Genomic DNA, 20,337 nt, shown 5'->3' on the forward strand with positions numbered 1-20,337 from the left:
ACGTTTACAAATATTAACAGATAATCATAACAAAATCAATGGATTGTTTTCCTTTGTTCTTTCCATATATAGAGACGAATGCATTATTTTATCCCCAAGCATCTGCTCCAGTTTTTACAGAAACATAACACCATTACTGCTGAACTCCAAACTCAGGCCAGTGGCTATTAAGGCTAGGTAGGGAGGAGTAAGAGAATGAAACTTGCCATCATTAGATGAAAAACCAAATTGTAGAAAGAAATGTATAAGAATGCATATGCCTAGTCTGGCCACGTGCACCTTGTAGGGACCTCCAGGATTCTTCTGCAGGATCCAGAATCTCTGTTCTTGCTTAGTCCCACAATATTCTCCTTCAACTGAGTCAACATCTAGGCTTCTCCCTGGACCTGCCATACCTTCACACCCTCAGGAACTTTGCACTGCCTCTGCTATCCCACTCCATATGTACACTTCCCAGATCCTTCTCCAGGGTCCAGTCTGGTGGCTAATCCTGACCTTTTCATCCATGTCTTTTTCATAATCTACAAGATTATGGGTCCCACAACAAGTGTACAAGCCTAATCTTGACTTCCCTGCCTTCACTGCACAGGAACTCTAGGGTTAAGCCAGTATCTGCCATACCACAGGATTCTCTCACATCGTATCCATCCTTTTCACTCAGCTCTGTCAGCACCTATATACCCAGCTTGACACAGGAAGCACACACATCCTGTTTACCAGTCCGGTCTCATCTGCCCACCTGACTGCATTCCACCCAAGCTACTTCCAACCTCTTTCCACCCAACCTGGTCCTACTTCTATTTTCCCCTCACACTGTTCTATCCATAACTAACTTAAAAGCAATGAAAGAAGTCTGTTGCAGTAAAAAATAATGTGGTGCTGCATGATCAGTTCCTGCACTGACCACTCTGTGCTTCTCTCCTGGGCTCCCTCTAACTTGGGTGGCCGCTCTCTCACTGGTTCCAGCTCCATCGGGCAATAGGAACTAGGGCTAAATTATTGCTGCCCCCAAGTACTCTCTGACCTGGGTGGTCTAGTGTGGTACCTTGCCACTCTGGTGTTAGTTCCAGCACCCGTGGGCCGAAATGGCACTAACCATAATTTATCTCTAATTAGTATCTCTTCTGTGGCTCTCTGCTAGCTGCAAACTCTTTGGTACCAGCTACCGGGTAAAATCAGGGCTCTAGGAGTCCAGCATGGGGCTGGCCTTTTACAGCTCCTTACCATGTACTCTGCTCCAGTTCCCTACAACCCAATGAAATCAAAACTGGACAATCAAAGTTATATGTTAAATTCTCAATCCACAATACATCCACACAATAAAATCACAAACAATTGATAAGGATATAAACCTCCCACCTAGATAAGATAAATTTGCCTACAGAAATCTATCTGAACTACCTTGTCAATTCAAGACCACCCAAATCTGGGCCATCCTTCTCTGTCTCCATCTTGATTCTCCTAGCTCCTTCTCCCTTGCTTCTTCCTCTCCTTCAAAAACCTCTGTTCCTGGCTCCCTTCTTTCTCATCCAATGACAGGCCTTATTTTATCTTGTCTGCCTTCACCTGTATAAAGACATCAACCTACAGAAGTCCCATGCTCTGGTCTCATCACAGGAATACCAACAATATGACAGATCAAGGCAGTATCTTCTCCCCAAACCTAACAGTCCTACAGGAAGTTTTGCCAATGTGAATTACCTAGATGAACTCTAGGACAAACAAATGAGCAGTCAGAAGCCTTCTCACTGAAATCAAGGAGTTGAAAGAAGATAGAAACAGCTCAGTAAAGCCAAGGAGAAAAAGTTAAAAGAGAATAAACATCTGAGTGACAGCCAAGAAAACACAAACATGAGACTGATGATGGATAGAATAAAGAGTGATGGGGACCAGTGAGGACTTGAGATTGGAACTCAGTAGAGATGGGGCACTGACAAGGACTCAAGCTGAAAAGAAGATGGATTTGAAACACCCAACAGCCCAACTAGAAAACCCAAAGGGAAGCCTTACAAGTAAAATGAACCAAACAGAGGACAGAATATCATGTTTCAAAGGTAAAACAGGAGATCTAGACCATGTAAGCAATGAACATGAAAACATTTAAAGTACAGAGTGAAAGAACACACAGGAAGTTAAAAACAAAACAACTCCACACCTTCAAATCATAGGGAGAATTCCAAGGCCATGGCATAGACCTGACTTTAACAAGGAAAGCTTACCCAAACTAAGGAAAGACATACCCTTACAAATCCAAGAAGCAACACACAGAATACCAATCAGAGAAGACTAGAAAAGAAAGTCCCATGACATATCATAGTCAAAATGCCAAGTATGTATCACAAAGAAGGCGTATGGAAAGCTGGGAGATCTGTCAATTAGAAGGAGTCTGCTCCTGGTCCTGGAAACCTGACTACTCACTGCGGCTGAAATCGTCCTGCTGGGGCACTGCTACTAGTCCACTCAACCAGACTTATCCCTAGGGACACCTCTGCCATCTGTCCTTGTACTCACAGCTAAGTGTAGTCCACACTTCTCAGCAAGGAGGCCTCTTTGTGCAACAGTTGGGCACCACTATGGGAAAACACAACCAACTAAAATGCAGAGTTGTGGAGCCTGGTCCCAGTGGATACAAGTCACTTTTGTACTTAAGGCTGAGGGAGCATTGTAAGAGTCAGAGGGGGGTTGGGGATTTAGCTCAGTGGTAGAGCGCTCAGTGGTAGTTCGGTCCCCAGCTCCAGAAAAAAAAAAAGAACCAAAAAAAAAAAAAAAAAAAAAAAAAAAAAAAAAAAAAAGAGTCAGAGGATTACAAAATGCTGGGAGATTGTGTCTTCTAGTAGTGACAGGAACTACATCCACAAAAATCTCACAGACATGACTGCCCAATTGTAAGCTGAACCAGGATGACACCAATGGACATGCCAAAGTGGACAGGGAAATTCCATGAGGCCTCAAGCTTACACAAAGAACTACAGCTACTTAGTAAAGCTGGGAGGCAGAGGGCTGGCCCACCCCAGGGATGAGTACTCTAATTGGTTGTCCAGTGCCCAATAGTTAGCACTGAAACACACCTACAAGTAGCACTACATGAATTCAACATGTTAGGAGTTGGGGATTTAGCTCAGTGGTAGAGCGCTTGCCTAGGAAGCGCAAGGCCCTGGGTTCGGTCCCCAGCTCTGAAAAAAAAGAACCAAAAAAAAAAAAAAAAAAAAAAAGAAAGAATGAATTCAACATGTTCTATTTGGGAATGTGTGTGTATAAATAAGTACATGCATGTGTGTGTATATATAAATACATGCATGTGTGTGTATATATAAATACATGCATGTGTGTATCTATAAATACATGTATGTGTGTATATATAAATACATGCATGTGTGTGTATATATAAATACATGCATGTGTGTATATAAATAAATACATGCATGTGTGTATATATAAATACATGCATGTGTGTGTATATATAAATACATACATGTGTGTATATATAAATACATGCGTGTGTGTGTATATATAAATACATGCATGTGTGTGTATATAAATAAATACATGCATGTGTGTATATATAAATACATGCATGTGTGTATATATAAATACATGCATGTGTGTATATGTAAATACATGCATGTGTGTGTATATGAATACATGCATGTGTGTATATGTAAATACATGCATGTGTGTGTATATATAAATACATGCATGTGTGTGTATATAAATAAATACATGCATGTGTGTATATATAAATACATGCATGTGTGTGTATGTATAAATACATGCATGTGTGTACTAACAATTGATGACAGAAGAGGCCATGAATTTGAGGGAGAGTGGGGAGGGGGACATGGAGGTGTTGGAGGGAGGAAAGGGAGGAGAAATGTTAGGGTTTCTATTGTTATAATGAAACACCATGACTAAAAGCAAGTACAGGGAAAGTGTTATTTTGGCTTATACTGCCATATGTCTTCATCATTGAAGGAAGCCAGGGCAGGAACTCAAAAGGGGCAGAAACTTAGAGGCAGGAGCTGACACAGAGCCCACAATGGGCTGGGCCCTTCTTCATCAATCACTAACTAAGAAATGCTCTATAGCTGGACCATATGGAGGCGTTTTCTCATTAGAGGCTCCCTCCTTTCAGATAGCTCCAGCCTGTTTCAGGTTGATACAGAACCAGCCAGCTCTGCAGTTAAAATATAATTAAAAAGAGCAGACATGGTCCACAGAGTGGCCAGTGTCTGTGGGTGTGGACTCCAGCTCTGCAGTTAAAATATAATTAAGAAGAGCAGCCATGGTCCACAGAGTGGCCAGTGTCTGTGGGTGTGGACTTTTCCTAGCCTAGCATGAGGCTAAGGCTTTCAGAAAAGGTGAGGAAAAAAGCAGAGAGAGAGAGAGAGAGAGAGAGAGAGAGAGAGAGAGAGAGAGAGAGAGTGAGTTATGTTGGGAGAAAAATCAAGGCTAACTCACCTACTCAGCTTTTGATGAAATGGACTAAAATTTAAATTGCTTAAACTGGTTTTGCTTAAATGTCGCTTGTCTATATTCAATCCAATCCAATATTAAATTTTTTTTTCTTTTTTTCGGAGCTGGGGACCGAACCCAGGGCCTTGCGCTTGCTATGCAAGTGCTCTACCGCTGAGCTAAATCCCCAACCCCTTAAATATTTATTAAATATATTTATGCCCAAGAAATTCTGCCAGACAGTGTAAGATAATTTCATTTGGGGGAGTCAGCATCAATGTGATCTAGAAAACTGTAGAATCCTTGGGGTAGGGAATGGAGAGGGTTGTAAATGAATTGAAATGGAGACAAGTTTAGTTTATTCTAAGACAAGAACTGGCATAGCTGGCCTTGAGCTCTCCATCCTCCATCCTCCCTTCACTCACTCTCACACTCAGCATGAACAGTTTTCACCTGGACTGGATGAGGTATGTAAGACATACAGCGGAAGAAGTGTGTATGGAGATTTCTATATTACACAGAGTGAGGAACATTCAGAGGGTTTACAGAGATGGAGAAGACGAAAAACAGAATGAGATTGACAGTTATTTGGGAGGCTACAACAAAATACTACTCCACCTCAGTACCATGGTTTAGCTAGTAACAGTGTTTACTAGTAATACCCAGAACCCACATGGTTGAAGGACATAGCCCACTCCCTGATCTGCACACAAGCACACACACTGTGGTATGCACAGCACCCTCCACCCACAATAAATAATGGTGACAAAAACCTATCCAACTGTCATAGGAAGTCTGGGAAGTCCAAGAAAAAGACAGAGTTGGCGTCTGCCAAGGGTGGCTTTCTAGATGGTCATCTTTTTATTGTAACCTTACCTTGAATGACAGGAGAGGCAAAGGGATTCTCTCAGAACTCTTTAAAAAATATTTATACAATTTTTTTTAATTTGGTGGATGTTAAGTTTCTTATGATCATTTTATTTTTTCTATTTTATTATTTTTTATTACATGTATGTGTCTCTGTGTGAGCATGTACACATGAGTTCTGGTGCCCACCCTGGACAAGTTGTCAGATCTGGAGCTGGAGTTACGATGGTTGTGAGTTGCTTGATGTGCTTGTTGGGAATTGAATTCAGGCCCTCTGGAATAACAGTAGGTGTAGGGGTTGGGGATTTAGCTCAGTGGTAGAGCGCTTGCCTAGCAAGCGCAAGGCCCTGGGTTTGGTCCCCAGCTCGGAAAAAAGAAAAAAACAAACAAACAAAAAACAGTAGGTGTACTTACTACTGGGCCCTGATAATATTAATATTAATATTTAATGTATGATTTTTGTTTGTTTAAGAGAGGGTCTTGCTATGCAGCCCTGACTGGCCTGGAACTTGCTGCAATGCAACTCAGGAAGAGAGGGGAGAAGGGGAGAGGAGAGGAGAGGAAAGATAAATTCCGGGAAAGTCAGTGAGAAGCCCTGTCTCCGGAATTCTCCCTCCTTGTCCCCTCTCCCCGCCCCGAAAATATCTGAAATTTGAAGATTTAAGAATCCCGAGACCTGTCCTAGTTTCCCGGAAGATGACAAGTAAACAAGTTAACAATTTAAATACGCTACGAAGTGATCAGCGCGTAGGAAGCCAAGGAGGATTACCACACTTTCAGGTCAGACCTAAACTACAGAGTAAAAAGAAAACATCCAGGTGTGGCAAGCCTTTAAGCCTAGCCACCACCCGCAGGCAGAGATAAAGCGCTGAGTCCAAGGCCAGCTAGAGCTAAATAGTGAGATCCTGTCTAAACAAAATTCAGTAAAAACAAGTAAGCTAAAAGTAGACAGACATAAACCAGTAAAGAGGAAAAAATTTCCAGATAAAATTTCCAGTTTATGTTTTAGCTATTTCAAGTCTAAAATAATATTTTAAGAACGATAAAAGTATACACTATTCTGATTTTCCCGATGTCTACTGTTATGAACATTTTTGCGAGGTTTTCCAGTGACGCCGGAAAAAAAAAAGTAAAACCAGAAACCAGACAAATTCGAATCGGGATTGAGTTATCGAATTCCACCTTGTCCAGAATCGGTTCTCCGCACTTTTTCCTTAATGTGTAACATCCTAGGAGAGGCGGGTGGAGGCTCCCTGAGGCGCTTGGGCGGGGATAAGCCGGCGGAGGCGCGGCCTGTCGCGGGTCAGCTAGTGCTGCTCACTGCTCGCGGCTCGCACGTGATGACTTTCCGGGAACCTGCGCCTCAGATTCTGGTGGAGTCTGAGCTACTCCGGAGCCGCCCCTCGTGACGTCACTAGCGCGATTCCTCTTGCTGACCAATCAGAAGGTCGGACTTCAGGGAAGCCCCGGGCGGCGGGGGCCGCCAGGGCGCGTGCGCAAGGGCTCCGCGTGGCTATATAAACATGGCTGGCGGAGCCGCGCCGGGGGCCGCGCGGAGCGCTTGTGGATCGTGCGGGTCTGTAGGATTTTGAAATTAGTGGCGGGGAAGCGCAGAGTTAGAGCTCCCCGGGTGGGAACTGAAGTGACGCCCTGAGGGAGCTGCCGGTCCGGGCGCTTCTGCCGCGGGACCCGGGCTGAGCGCGCACGTGTGAGCGCCGCTGAGGGAGTGCCCGGCGGTGTCGCCGCCAGCCGGGCCCGGAGCGCGCGTGTGCTCCGCGATGCTGCAGCGTCCCGACTGCACCCGAGTCTCCTGCCGCCCGCCCCGGCTCTCCTCGCCTCAGCTCCGGGAAGGGCAGCATCGCTGCCGCTGAGCCTCCGAGGGCATGCCAGCGGGCCTCACGGGGCCGGCCGGCGCCGCTGCTCCTGTAGTCTCGAGCGCCTCGGGGACCGTGACTATGGCCCCGGTCGCTGCGCTGCCTGTGCGGGTGGAGAGCACCCCGGTGGCCCTGTGCCCTGTGACTAAGGCCCCTGTCAATGTCTGCGTGGATTCTGTGGCGCCCCAGTCCTTGCCAGCCCCAGTGGGGACTCTAGTGACCAAAGTGGTTCCTGTCACTGCCCTTCCTAAACTCGGCGGCCCCAGGCTGCCCGCTCCTCAGATAGTCACCGTGAAAACTCCCAGCACCACGACAATCCAACTACCGGCTAATTTGCAGCTTCCTCCAGGTATGTACCCCTGCTCTCCTGAGGTGACTCGGGGACATGGCTACCCCCTACCCCGCGTAACTCTGAGGAACTTAGAGCCAAGAGAGCCCTTCCTAATCTTGACTTTGCTGAGAGTCTGCGGGCAGTGATTTGGCCTCACCATTCACATAACCTCTAGGTTGATTACTGCATTTTGTATTTACGGAAGCGGTCCTTTCATCCAAGATAAAGTCAGACCTGGAAGAGGCACTCTCAGGACCACGGTGGAGTCATTGGCTGGCACTTAGATGGGGACAGGGATTCTCTGGAGTTAATTTTCCTGTGGAGAAAGGACCAGTAAAGGGATGCCTCTTTTAAAAGAAAGTTTTTGAAACTTCAGACAAAGAGGTTTTTAATTTAAGCAAATTTAAATAAGTTTACAACAGAAACTATTAATTCCGTGTTGTTTTGTTTTGTTTTTCCTTTGAGACACGTTCTCCTGTAGCCCAGGCAGACTTTGAAGTCCTGTGTATAGGGGTGGATTACCTTGAATTCTTGTTGTCTCCCTCAAAGAGCTAGAATTACTTGTACGTGCAACTGCACCTGGCCAAATACTGTGTTCTATACCATCTTAAATGTGCAATAAATGTAATTTTAAGTTAAAAGAGCGAGCCCTTTTGGTAGGGAACAAGTGGCCAAGTTGACAGATCTGAGTTGTGCAACTGTTGTATTTGAAGTGATATGTGAGCATTGTGTTAATGAGTCTGGTCGCCTTTGGGGGTGGGGGTGGGACTCAGAACTGCCCTTGTGGACCAGGCTCTCCTCGAACTCAGAGTTCCACCTGCGTACTGAAATTAAAGGCCCGTACTACCACTCCTGGCTTTTGTTTAATTTGTCTAATTATTTAATTTTATTTCATGTGCATGGGTGTGAGGGTGTCAGATCCCCTGAAGCTGTAGTTATGGATAGTTATGAGCTGCCATGTGGGTGCTGGGAGTTGAACTCAGGTCCTTTGGAAGAGCAGTCAGTGCTCTTAACCACTGAGCCATCTCTCTAGGCCTCTGTGTTTGCTTTTTAGTCTTTGGAGGCTTGTTATCCTGTTGGGCTGTTTTATGATTTGCATAAAAGTTTTGCTTTGCAATAATTTACACATTGTAAGTTATTTTACTGGTGTTATTTGTTCCTTAATTGAAAAATTATCTTTTATTTGTCTTCCATTAATTTTTCTAAGCAGAAAGTGGCAACATGTCGGTAGTGCTACAAAACTCTTCCATGAAAACCTTGATTAAGCCTGATGGTGGTGGCACACTCTTTTTAATCACAGCACTTGGGAGGCAGAAGCAGGCAGATCTCTGTGAGAGTGAAGCCTGCCTGGTTTAGAGAGCCAGGGCTGTCCTAGTATAGGACAGCCAGGGCTACACAAAAAATGGAAACATTAATTGAAAAGATTTCTTTAGTATCCTCTGGCCAAAGGACAGAGGGTCTTTTTTTTTTTTTTTTTTTGTGGGGAGGGGTGCCAGTTTTATGTCAACTTGACACAAAGTAAAGTCATAGAGGAGGAAGCCTCAATTGAGAAAATACCTCCATAGGATCAGGCTTTTAGACAAGCCTGTATGGCATTTTCTTAATGATTATGTGAGAGGGCCCAGCCTGTTGTGGGTGATGCCATCCCTGGTTTGGTGCTCCTGGGCTCTATAAGAAGGCAGGCTGAGCAGACCACGAGGAGCAAGCCAGTGAGGAGCACCCTTGGCCTCTGCATCCGCTCCTGTCTCCAGGTTCCTGCCCTGCTTGAGTTCTTGCCTTCTTTGGTTTTTATGATGAACTGTTATTTGGAACTGTGAGGGAAATGAAGCCTTTCCTCCCTAATTGCTTTGGTCATGGAGTTCCATCATAGTAACCCTGATTAAGACTGAGCTAATGTTGTATTTGGTTGTGGACGTCCTAAGCAGATTATGTTATGCACATTTCAGAAAACTCTCTCAGTGTTGTATGGTACACAAGGTACTCTCCTGGTAAAAACAGTGTATCCTTGGATACTATATATTTGTGGTGAATGTATTGGAATGAAGTTACCTACTGGTTTGCTACAATGTACATTCTTGTCTAGTTATTGAAATGTTTGCCTGTCCCCCTTGGGTTTCTCTGTGTAGCCCTGGTTGTCCTGGAATTCACTCAATAGACCAGGCTGGCCTAACTCTTAAGATATCCACCTGCCTCTTCCTCCAGAGCGCTGAGATTAAAGGCATCCATCACTGCCACCTAGCATCATTAAAGTTTTTTTAGAAAGTCAAAAAAAAAAAAGTATTTAAGATAGAAAACATTGTCAAGGTGGAAAGCTTGCTGATAAGTTGTAGCAAGTTATTTTACTGAGGGCTTGCCAGTTAGTCACTTTTAATACATTATTATTTCTTTTATTCTGTTCTCATAATGGACAGGTAGCACATAAGGAAAAAAAGTCTGTAAGAATAGATAATTGCCCAATGTCAGGCAAGTAACTCATATAAGTCAAAGGGGATTTAAATCCAGATCTACTTAAATATAAATGTGTACAGTATATTACTGAAGAAGCTCTATATAGAGAGGAGAAACTTTTAAAGGACTTGTGGTAGAAGATCATGAGAGGTACCTGAAGAGTTGCTTGGGGGAATTTCTGCTGGTCTGTTGAAAAAGAGCCAATAGAATGAAATGACATTGACTAACTGTAGGTTATACAGAATGTGTGTCAGTTCTTAATTTACCAAGATACATTCTTTTGAGTACTTAACTCCTTTCCGAGTTTCCTTTGAATAGAACTTGTTTTTAACAGTGCTTCTATCCAGCCAGGTCTGAGGGTGCACAACTCCTTTACTGGACCACTCAGGAGTTTAAGGCTATGCTTGGGCCTATAATTGCAATGAGGAGACTGAACCCAGAAGGATGGCCTCCAGGTTGAGGCCAGCCTGGCCTACAATAATGTTAAGGTTCTATCTCAAACCCTGGGGCTAGGTAGATGACTTGATGGTTAAAGTACTAGCCACACCAGACTGAATTTTGTCCCTTAACACGGCGGTAGCTTTCAACATTTCTAACGCTGTGACCCTTAAATACAGTTGTGCTGCCCCCCACCATAAAGTTATTTCATTGCTTCTTAATAACGAATTTTGCTACTGTTATGAATTCAGGATGTCACCCTGGTGGGAGGAGCTTGACCCAGTGACTGAGAACTGGTGCCTTAGTTTCTCAGGCTTGGTGGGAAGCTCATTTACTTACTAAGACGTTTCAGGAGCCAACGTTTTATTTTTAATGGCAGCATAATTTATTATTTAATAATTCACTTACTGTCCATTTAGGTTGGTTGCTTATTATCTTTTATTATTTACTAAAGTAGATGTTTTTACATTAGGTTATATTATATGTTATGATTTTTTGGGGGGATAGATAACATAGTATATTTTGTTATGTACTGGTAATTGCAATATATGCCGGATTCTGTGTGAAATACTATGAATACAACTTTAAGTAAAGCAGACACAATTTCTCTCTTGGAAATCCTGTAGATTTCTTGAATTTCCATAGATTACTTTGGAAATTTTTGTTATTTTTGGAAAATAACCTATGCATTCATAAAACTAACACCAAATATAATCACTTGGAGTCACTAATTTTGGAGGTGAAATTTAAAGAGAGAAATAATAAAAACGTGTTTTGACAAATCAATCTGTTTTGATCAATGGTGGGTGATAAAAACCTAGTATTTTAATTTACTTACAATAAATTTATGAAATGAGAAAAGGGCAATCTAAGTGGTTTTAAACTCAATATGGAAAATTATTATGTGAAAAATGAGAGGATTTTGGCCCATGGTACCTAGAGAAAAATACAGTTTAGGCATATACATCTTTGCAGAACTCAGTATGAAAATGTAACTAGCTAATTTTGTTTCTTATGGATGCTAAAGGGAAACATGTTTCTTTGCATATTAAGGGGTTTGTGTTCCTAGTCTGCTTTTGAAAGAGTGATGGCTGTCTATCTCATTTTTCCTAACTCTAGGTTGTTTGAGAAGAGTCTAGAAAGCCACCAGTCAGGTATTTTGAATTATAGCATTTGAATTACAATCTTTCTGGATCTAGATTTTTATACATTTGCTATTCTTTCAGAAACTATTTACAAATTATGAGAATCTTGAAAAGTCAAAGAGCTTCCATCCACATCAGACTCTGCCATGGAAACACAGCAATTCACAGAGCAAAAAAGCAAAAAACAATTTTGTGCAGATACTAGTTCACTTTTTTCTTTTTTTTAATTTAAGTATTTTCTTTATTTACATTTCAATTGTCCCCCTTCCTGGTCCCCGGTCCATGAGTCCCCCACCCTATTCCCCTCCCCTCTTGCCTCTAAGAGGGTGCTCCTCCATCGTCTTACTCCCATCTTACCCTCTAGCATCCCCATTCTCTGAGCCATCAAGCGCATCTCCACCACTGAGGCCAGACAAGGCAGTCCTCTGCTACATGGTAGTGGGGGCCATAGACCAGCCCATTTATGCTTTTTGGTTGGTAGTTTAGTCCCTGGGAGCTCTGAGGGGTCTGGTTAATTGATATTGTTGTTCTTCCTGTGGGTTTGCAGTCCCCTTCAGCTACTTCAGTCCTTCCCCTAACTCTTCTATAGGGGTCCCCAGGCTCAGTGCAATGGTTGGCTGTGAGTATCTCCATCTGTCTCAGTCAGGTGCTGATAGAGCCTCTCAGAGATCAGCCATGCCAGGCTCCTGTCTGCAAGCACATCTTGGCATCAGCAATAGTGTTGGGGTTGGGGCAGTCTCTGGATAGGCTTTCCTTCAGTGTCTGCTCCATTTTTGTCCCTGCATTTCCTTTAGACAAGAACAATTCTGGGTCAGAATTTTTGAGATGTGTGGGTGGCCCCACCCCTTAGCAGGGGGGCCATGTCTATCTCCTGGAGGTGGTCTCTGCAGGCTCCATCTCCCCACTGTTGGACATTTCGGCTAATGTTGTCCTGGAGCCTCTCACATCCCTTGTGTCTGGGACTTTCTAATGTTTCTCCCCACCCCCACCCCACACTGCTGTGTATTTTCATTCATTCTCCTGGCCCTCTAGGCTTCTCTTCTCTCCACCTCTGCCCCTCCCCTTACTTGATCCTGCCCCTCTTTTTCCCCTCCTCCTCTAGCACCTAGGTCCTTCTCTTCCTCTGCCTCCCAGGGATTATTTTGTCCCCCCTTCTAAGTGGAATTGACGAATCCACACTTGGATACTAGATTGCGTTTCTGATAATTGATCAGGAATTTTTGAATGCATGTTCTAAAGGGTTTATACTTTATTGTGATCTCTTTGCCTGTTTCTAGCATGGCTGATATTGACCTGACAAAATGAGTTAAATGGTATTTACTCGAAGATGTCAAGTATTAGCATTTTATTCCAGGGCTTGGTAGATTTGACCAATAGAGCCATCTAAACTTGGGCTTATCATATGAATGCTTTTTTGATTTGTTATTTACATTTTTAGACTTCTATTCAAATTGTCTGTTTCTTCATGATAAAGATTAGTACTTTATATATTTCTTGTTTCATTTATAAATTTACCTGGTGTATTGACTTATAGTTGTTGAGGATTCTTTCTCTACAGTTTGCTCAGAAACAGACAGAATGCCTGTTGAGCAGCCATTGTACTTGGCTAAGAGGTTACAAAGAGAAGAAAAGGCTATACTGAGTGTGTAACTGGTGCTAAGGGCAAGTTGGAAGTACGTCCTTGGACGTTCCACATAGGAGTTCCTGAGTCTTTTTGCCTTGTTAGTATGTCAGAGCTTTGTTATGGTTGTTGTTGATTGGTTGGTTGGTTTATGAGACTGGGTATTACTATGTTGCAGTGCATCCTGGAACTCACAGAAATCTTCCTGCCCTTGCCTCGCAATCCTGAGATTAATCCCCGTGTCACTGCACTTTGCAAATTTATCAGTTTTGATACTCTTTCAAATAGCCAAGTTTCGGACTTATTAATTTTTCTCAATTATTTTTTCTTCCATATTATATTTATCTTTGTTTTAATCTTTACTTTTTTATTGGATATTTTCTTTATTTACATTACCCAGTTTCCCCTCTGGAAACCCCCTATTCCATCCCCCTCCCCTTGCTTCTATGAGGGTACTCCCCCACCCACCCACCACTCCCTCCTGTCTCCCCTACACTGGGCATTGAGCCTTCACAGGACCAAGAGCCTCTCCTCACATTGATACCCAATAAGGCCATCCTCTGCTCCACGGGTCCCTCCAAGTGTACTCTTTGGTTGGTGGTTTAGTCCCTGGGAGCTCTGCTGGGGTCTGGTTGGTTGATATTGTTGCTCTTCCTATGGATTGCAAACCCCTTCAGTCTTTTCTCTAACTCCTCAATTGGGGAACCCGTGCTCAGTCCAATGGTTGGCTGTGGGCATCCGCCTCTGTATTTGTCAGGCTCTGGCAGAGCCTCTCAGGAGACAGCTACATCAGGCTCCTGTCAGCATGCACTTCTTGGCATCTGCAATATTGTCTGTGTTTGCTGTCTGTATATGGGATGGATCCCCAGGTGGGGCAGTGTATGGATGGCCTTTCCTTCAGTCTCTGCCCCACACTTTGTCTTTGTATTTCCTCCCTTGAGTATTTTGTTCCCCCTTCTAAGAGAGACTGAAGCATCCACACTTCCTTCTTCATGGGCTTCATGTGCTCTGTGAATTGTATCTTGAGTATTCCTAGCTTTTGGGCTAATATCCACTTGCCAGTGAGTGCATACCATGTGTGATTTTTTTTTTTTTTTTTTTTTTTTTTTTTTTTGTGATTGGGTTACCTCACTCAGGGTGATACTTTCTAGTTCTACCCATTTGCTTAAGAATTTCATGAAGTCATTGTTTTTGGTAGCTGAGTAGTACTCCATTGTGTAGATGTACTCCATTTTCTGTATCCACCCACTCCTCTGGTGAAGGGCATCTGGGATCTTTCCAGCTTCTGGCTATTATAAATAAGACTGCTATGAACATAGTGGATCATGTGTCCTTGTTATATGTTGGAGCATCTTGTTGGTATATGCCCAGGAATGATAAAGCTTGGTCCTTAGGTAGTCCTGTGTTCAGTTTTCTGAGGAACCACCAGACTGATTTCCAGAGTGGTTGTACCAGCTTGCAATCCCACCAACAATAGAGGAGTGTTTCTCTTTACAGTTCTTTACATGTAATTGTTTTAGTTTTTATTTTGCTCTACTTCCAGTGTTACAAGGTTATGGGATGTTAATGGTTTGAGATCTTTTTTTCATTGTTTTTCCAGACTTGGGGTTTCTCTCTGTAGTTTGAGTGCTGAGTGACAAAGGTGTGTGCCACCACTGCCTGGCTCTCCTTTGACATCTTTTTAAGATTGACTTTTCTAGATATAAATTTTCTTGTAAACATTTCATTGACTCTACATCATAAATCTTGCTATCTCATATTTTCATTATTACTTATCTATGTATATTTTCCAATTTCCTTTAAGTTTTTTAAATTGACCGGTTGGTTTCTGAGTGTATTTTTAAATATCTGTATAGTCCTAAATTTATCAACTCTTTTTTTGTTATTTCTACTTTCATCCTATTGTAGTTGTGCTCAACACATTTATGATTTTAGTACTTTAAAATTTATCAGGGCTTGGTATGTGTACTAATGTAAGTGTTTTATTTGTTTTTAGATTTTATTTATATTTTAAATTGTGTATATGTCTTGTTTGTCTCAATGAATATATGTACATGAATGCAATCACTTTCAGAATTTAGATGGCCAGGAGCTAGAGTTACAGGTGATTGTGAGTCTCCTGTTGTGGTGCTTGATGCTGCTAATGAGCAGCAAGCATTCTTAACCTCAGAGCCATCTCTCCAGCACCTCCTGCCCCCACTTAGTACTGATTGGCCTGAAATCTGCTTAAGTAAGCCAGGCTGATCTAGAGTTTGCAGTCATTTCTGTACAACTTCCTGAGTGCTGGGATTACAGCTGTTACCGTTACACCCAGTTTAAACGGTCTGTGTTTACAATTTTTCTCTGTACAGTTAATTTGTGGGGTAAAATATGTGTGCGAAGTTTACTTGACTTACATGCTTTTTAAGTCGTTGTCTTCCTTACTGGTATCCTGTGAGTGTTTGGTGTTGCTAGGCATTGTCCTCAGAGTAAATGCTCTGCCCCCATCCATTCTCTTTCCTTCATCTAACTCTATACTTTCAGTGAAAATGGATTTTTTACAAGTGTTGAACTATTTTTCTTTGTTTATATTTATTTACAGTTTCTCTGTATGTATTTTAGGCTCTGTAGTTTTGTTACCTGTGATAAAATCTGTTTCTAGATTTGTGTGAGTTGCTAACAGGTTGCTTGGTGCATTGTTAGGACTGGGTGTGTGTGCATAGTGTGGGCAGGTGGGGCTAAGATTGCCCAGTGCACTCGAGGAAGAACTGTGTGTACAGCCCAAAACACGTAACATTTGAGGTTGCCCTAGACTCCACTGCCTCAGTTTGGTGCATTTGTATTTTAAATATGGCAGCTTCCTCATTTTTTTTTTTTTTGATCTTTTTCATTACAACAGACTCCTTTTTGTACTCCTATTGGTAGAATTTCTTTCCTTTTTTTTTTTTTTATTCTGTTTGTTTGCTAATATTATGGCTACTTTAGCTTCCCCCTTTTGGTGTTGTGTGATATGTTTATTTTTTTCCACTTTTTTTTTTTTTTTGAGAGTGGTCTTCATATTTTTCTGAGATTGCCTCAAACTCACTGTACAGTCACTGGATACTCTTGAATTCTCGGCTTCCCACATGCTGGCATTATGGGCTGACTTACCATACCCAGTTTCAAACTTACTGTATTTTTTCTTTCTTTCTTTTTTTTTTTTTTTTCTTTTTTTCGGAGCTGGGGACCGAACCCAGGGCCTTGCGCTCTACCACTGAGCTAAATCCCCAACCCCTCAAACTTACTGTATTTTTAAATCTCAGACAAGTCTTAGAAAAATAACAAATTATGGGGTTCTATCCAGTTCTATACTTTTTTTTTTTCTAAAAGATTTATTCATTTATTATATATAAGTCCACTGTAACTGTCTTCAGATACACCAGACAAGGGCATCAGATCTCTTTACAGATGGTTGTGAGCCACCATGTGGTTGCTGGGAATTGAACTCAGGACCTCTGGAAGAGCAGACGGTGCTCTTAACCACTGAGCCATCTCTCCAGCCCCAGTTCTATACTTTTAATATAGTTGAACTTAGCTTTGATATTTTTGCTTTCTATTCCCTTGTGTTTCATCTTCTTTTCAATTAAGAGGATTTATTTTTGTATACCATAGTTTCAACCACAGTCTTGTCCCCATAAGTGATATCATTGCTATAGGAGCAGGCTACTGAGTGGACCTGAGTGGTACTTTTGTCCTTCCCACCGTTTTCTCCCAATAGTGATGCCTTATAAAAGAGCTGGAGTTAGGTCCTTGGGATCTGACCATTCTTAGTGTGCCATCTGAGGGATCACATCAGGGAATGGGAATTCTGGGAAGGAAAAGAGTATTATCTTAGGGTGAGCCTGCCTTCCTATGGATGGCCCTTACAATATCCTCAATCTACCCAATGGAGTTAAGGGACAATGGTATGTCTCTACCTAGGGTAGATTCCCTTCTTTACTATAACAGTGTTATGCTTGTACTGTTTTGGATTTTGGAGCATATTGAATGCTTTCATAGTTTCAGGTTAAAGATGTTCTGGAAAAGACTATGTAAAAATTTAAACATTTTGAAGTAGTCATTTTGATGAGGGATGCTCAATCTGTATGACATGTCTAGAAGTTTTCTATTCTAATTGATCACTGTGCTATTCCTATGCCAATTTTAAAAGGATATTTTTTATGTGCATGATTGTTTTGCCTGTGTGTATGTCTGTGTACCACGTGTGTGCAGTGTACTCAGAGGCCTGAAGAGGGCATCGTTTCTCTGGAACTGGAGTTCAAGAGAGAGCTGTAGGACTCCACATAGGGTTCTGGGAATAGAACTCCAGTCCTCTGCAAGAGTATCAAGTACTGCTGAGCCCTATCTCCAGCCTCCTGTTCATCGTAATGTAATACTGTAGTATCAGTATCATGAAGGAAAAGTATTGACCTTCAGGAGTATCTTTTTTTTTTTTTTAAAGATTTATTCGTTTATTATGTATAAGTAAGTACACTGTAGCTTCAGATACATCAGAAGAGGGCACCAGATCTCTTTACAGATAGTTGTGAGTCACCAGGTGGTTGCTGGGAATTGAACTCAGAACCTCTGGAAGAGTAGTCGGGTGCTCTTAACCGCTGAGCCATCTCTCCAGCCCCAGGAGTATCTTATCATACGCTAAGACTTAAAAATATTTTTGTATAGCTATTTATTTATTTTTTAAAAACACAGACTCTTACTACATCTGGCCTTGAGCCTGTATTCCTTTAGGCTCAGCTTCTTAGTCCTAGAATTACAGGTTTGTGCTGCATGCTCAGCTTAAGTAGCTTTGAATTTTACCGTCTTATAGTAATTAGTGAACTTGGAGTTCATTATATGTTAGGCATTTATCCCAAGCATTTCCCAGTTTTGGGAAACAAAAGTATGTGTTGTGTTTTATTTAACAGCTTCAGAGTCACAGTTGTTTTTCTTTTAATTATAGGAACAGTTTTGATCAAAAGTAACAGTGGTCAGTTGATGCTGGTTTCTCCTCAGCAAGCTGTAGCAGGAACCAAGACCACAAGTACCATAACTCCAAGACCAGCAGTACCAGCAAACACTCAAACAGTCAAGATCTGTACAGTGCCGGTAATCTACCTCAATCTTCTTAGTATCCAGACACTATATTCATATAAACATGTATATGTTTGCCAGTAAAAATTTGAGATAATTTTCTCAACTTTAAAATTAAGTGCGGATTTGGATTTGATACTTGGTAATTGCTAAAATAATGAAAGTTGTACCTTCATACTCAGTGATTTTATTCCTGTCAAAGAACAGTGTACATCTGCTGAAAGGAAATACCCATTGTGAGTCAGGCATTTAGAATGTGTATATGTGTGGTTACGTGCCTTCGTGTGTGGTCCCATGTGGGGTGCAGGCCAGAGGCTGATCCCCACTGGCATCTTTCTCAGTGCTCTTCAGTTTATCTTACAGAGCTGGAGTTCACAGGAAGACTAGACTGGCTGATGAGCAGCCTCCCAGGACACCCCTGTCTTTGCCTCCCTGGCACCTGCCCGCCTGCTGGCCTTGTTTTGTTGTTTTTCACTTTTTACACATTACAGATTTCAGGAATCTGCTTTAATATTTCATTAGTTTTGCCTTGTTTGACATGACTTATTTATATAGATGTTGGCCTTTTTATGCAACAGAAATTTAGTTGTGTCAATGAGTTTAAAAAATATTCTTATGAACATTTTTATTTAACTAGAAAATGCTGGTGTTGAGATATTTTGGTTGGTAAAGTAGTTGAACCCAAGCTTGAGGATTTGAGTTTGGTCTCCAGCACTCACTGTGTGCCAGGAGCATAGACAGCACACACCTGTAATCATAGCACAGAAACCAAGAGGATTCTAAGGGTTTGCTGGCAGCTGCTGGAGCCAGATTCAAGAGCTCCAGGTTCAGTGAGAAATAGAGACTCAAAAATGAAGGCAGAGAACAATTGAGGTAGACAGTCGATGTTGTAGGTTGACTGCCTTCCTCCCTCTCTCCCCTCTCCTTGTTTCCTCCTCCCTTTTCTCCTTTAACTTTATTATTACATTTGTTTGCCTTGTGTGTATATGTGTAGGGGCAATGTGCATGGCATGGTTGCCCTTGGGAAAGTCAGAGGACAACTTTCAGAAGTCACCTCTCTCTTTCCAGGATGGAACTCAAGTCATCATACTTTGTGACAAAGCTCCTTTACCCTTTGTGTCGTCTTTCCTGTCCTTTCGATTTTGACACAAGTTGATGGACTAGTTGTGTTCTTTGTCAGTAGAACATTTTTCTTTCCCTCGTTTTGTTTAGCTATAGGTGGACAGATTTTTGTTTATAATTAAATATTAAGTAAGAATCTGTGTTTTCTGTATGACAAATCAAGCTTAAGATTTTATATTTTATTATTGTGTATGATATGTGTATATGAGTGTGGGTGCATACATGCTACAGTGCTCATGGGAAGGTCAGAGGACAGCCTTTAGGACTCAGTTCTGCCTTTTCACCATGGGATCTGGGGATCATATTCAGGATGTCAGGCTTGTATGGCAAGAGCTTTTAGCTTCTGAGTTTTGCTGACCCAAGTTAAAGATTTCAGTGCTGAATGTTATAGAAGTTAATTGGAGAATTACTATAAAAGAAAAGGTTATTTTATGAATCAGTTGCCTTCTTTAAGAAATGTCAGCTGGCCAACTGACCAGTTAAGCTTATAGTATAGAATGTTTGTAAAATACAGTATATACCAAATAAGTTTGCTGAAAGTCTTTTCATTTTATTCACAATACTAGTTGATTTAAAATGACTAATATTGACTGGGTGAAGTGGCATATGCCATGAGGCAGAGACAGGTAGAGCTCTGAGTTCTAGGCCAGCCAGGCATATGTATTGAGATCTAGACTAGCACAGTTGCACAGTGAGACCCTTTGTCAAGAAATAAGTAAAATGACAAAATGACTAGTGCCAATAACTGTTATCTTTGTCCTTTCCCCCAGAATTCTAGCTCACAATTAATGAAGAAAGTGACGGTGGCTCCTGTTAAAAGTTTGACACAGATAGGAACTACTGTGGCAACCACTGCCTCCAGTGCTTCCTCAGGACAAGTAAGTGACTCTGTGTGTGTGTGTGTGTGTGTGTGTGTGTGTGTGTGTGTGTCCCCGCCCACACTGGCTGTTT

The 20,337-nt window shown here is 42.0% G+C and overlaps 1 protein-coding gene across 2 annotated transcripts in view; it reads left to right on the forward strand.

The window, feature by feature from the left end:
* Window positions 1-6,828: 6,828 nt before the first annotated feature.
* Window positions 6,829-20,337, forward strand: part of Taf4b (TATA-box binding protein associated factor 4b) — a 117,891-nt gene continuing 104,382 nt past the window's right edge. Inside the window, 3 exon segments of one of the 2 annotated variants that reach the window (NM_001426974.1) lie at window positions 6,863-7,542; window positions 18,134-18,279; window positions 20,157-20,264. In NM_001426974.1, coding sequence (NP_001413903.1) covers window positions 7,203-7,542; window positions 18,134-18,279; window positions 20,157-20,264 — 594 coding nt within the window. In that variant the 5' untranslated portion in view covers window positions 6,863-7,202. 2 annotated transcript variants of the gene reach the window in all.

Source organism: Rattus norvegicus, chromosome 18 (genome assembly GCF_021556685.1).
Source record: "Rattus norvegicus strain SHRSP/BbbUtx chromosome 18, alternate assembly SHRSP_T2T, whole genome shotgun sequence".
Lineage (NCBI taxonomy): Eukaryota > Metazoa > Chordata > Mammalia > Rodentia > Muridae > Rattus > Rattus norvegicus.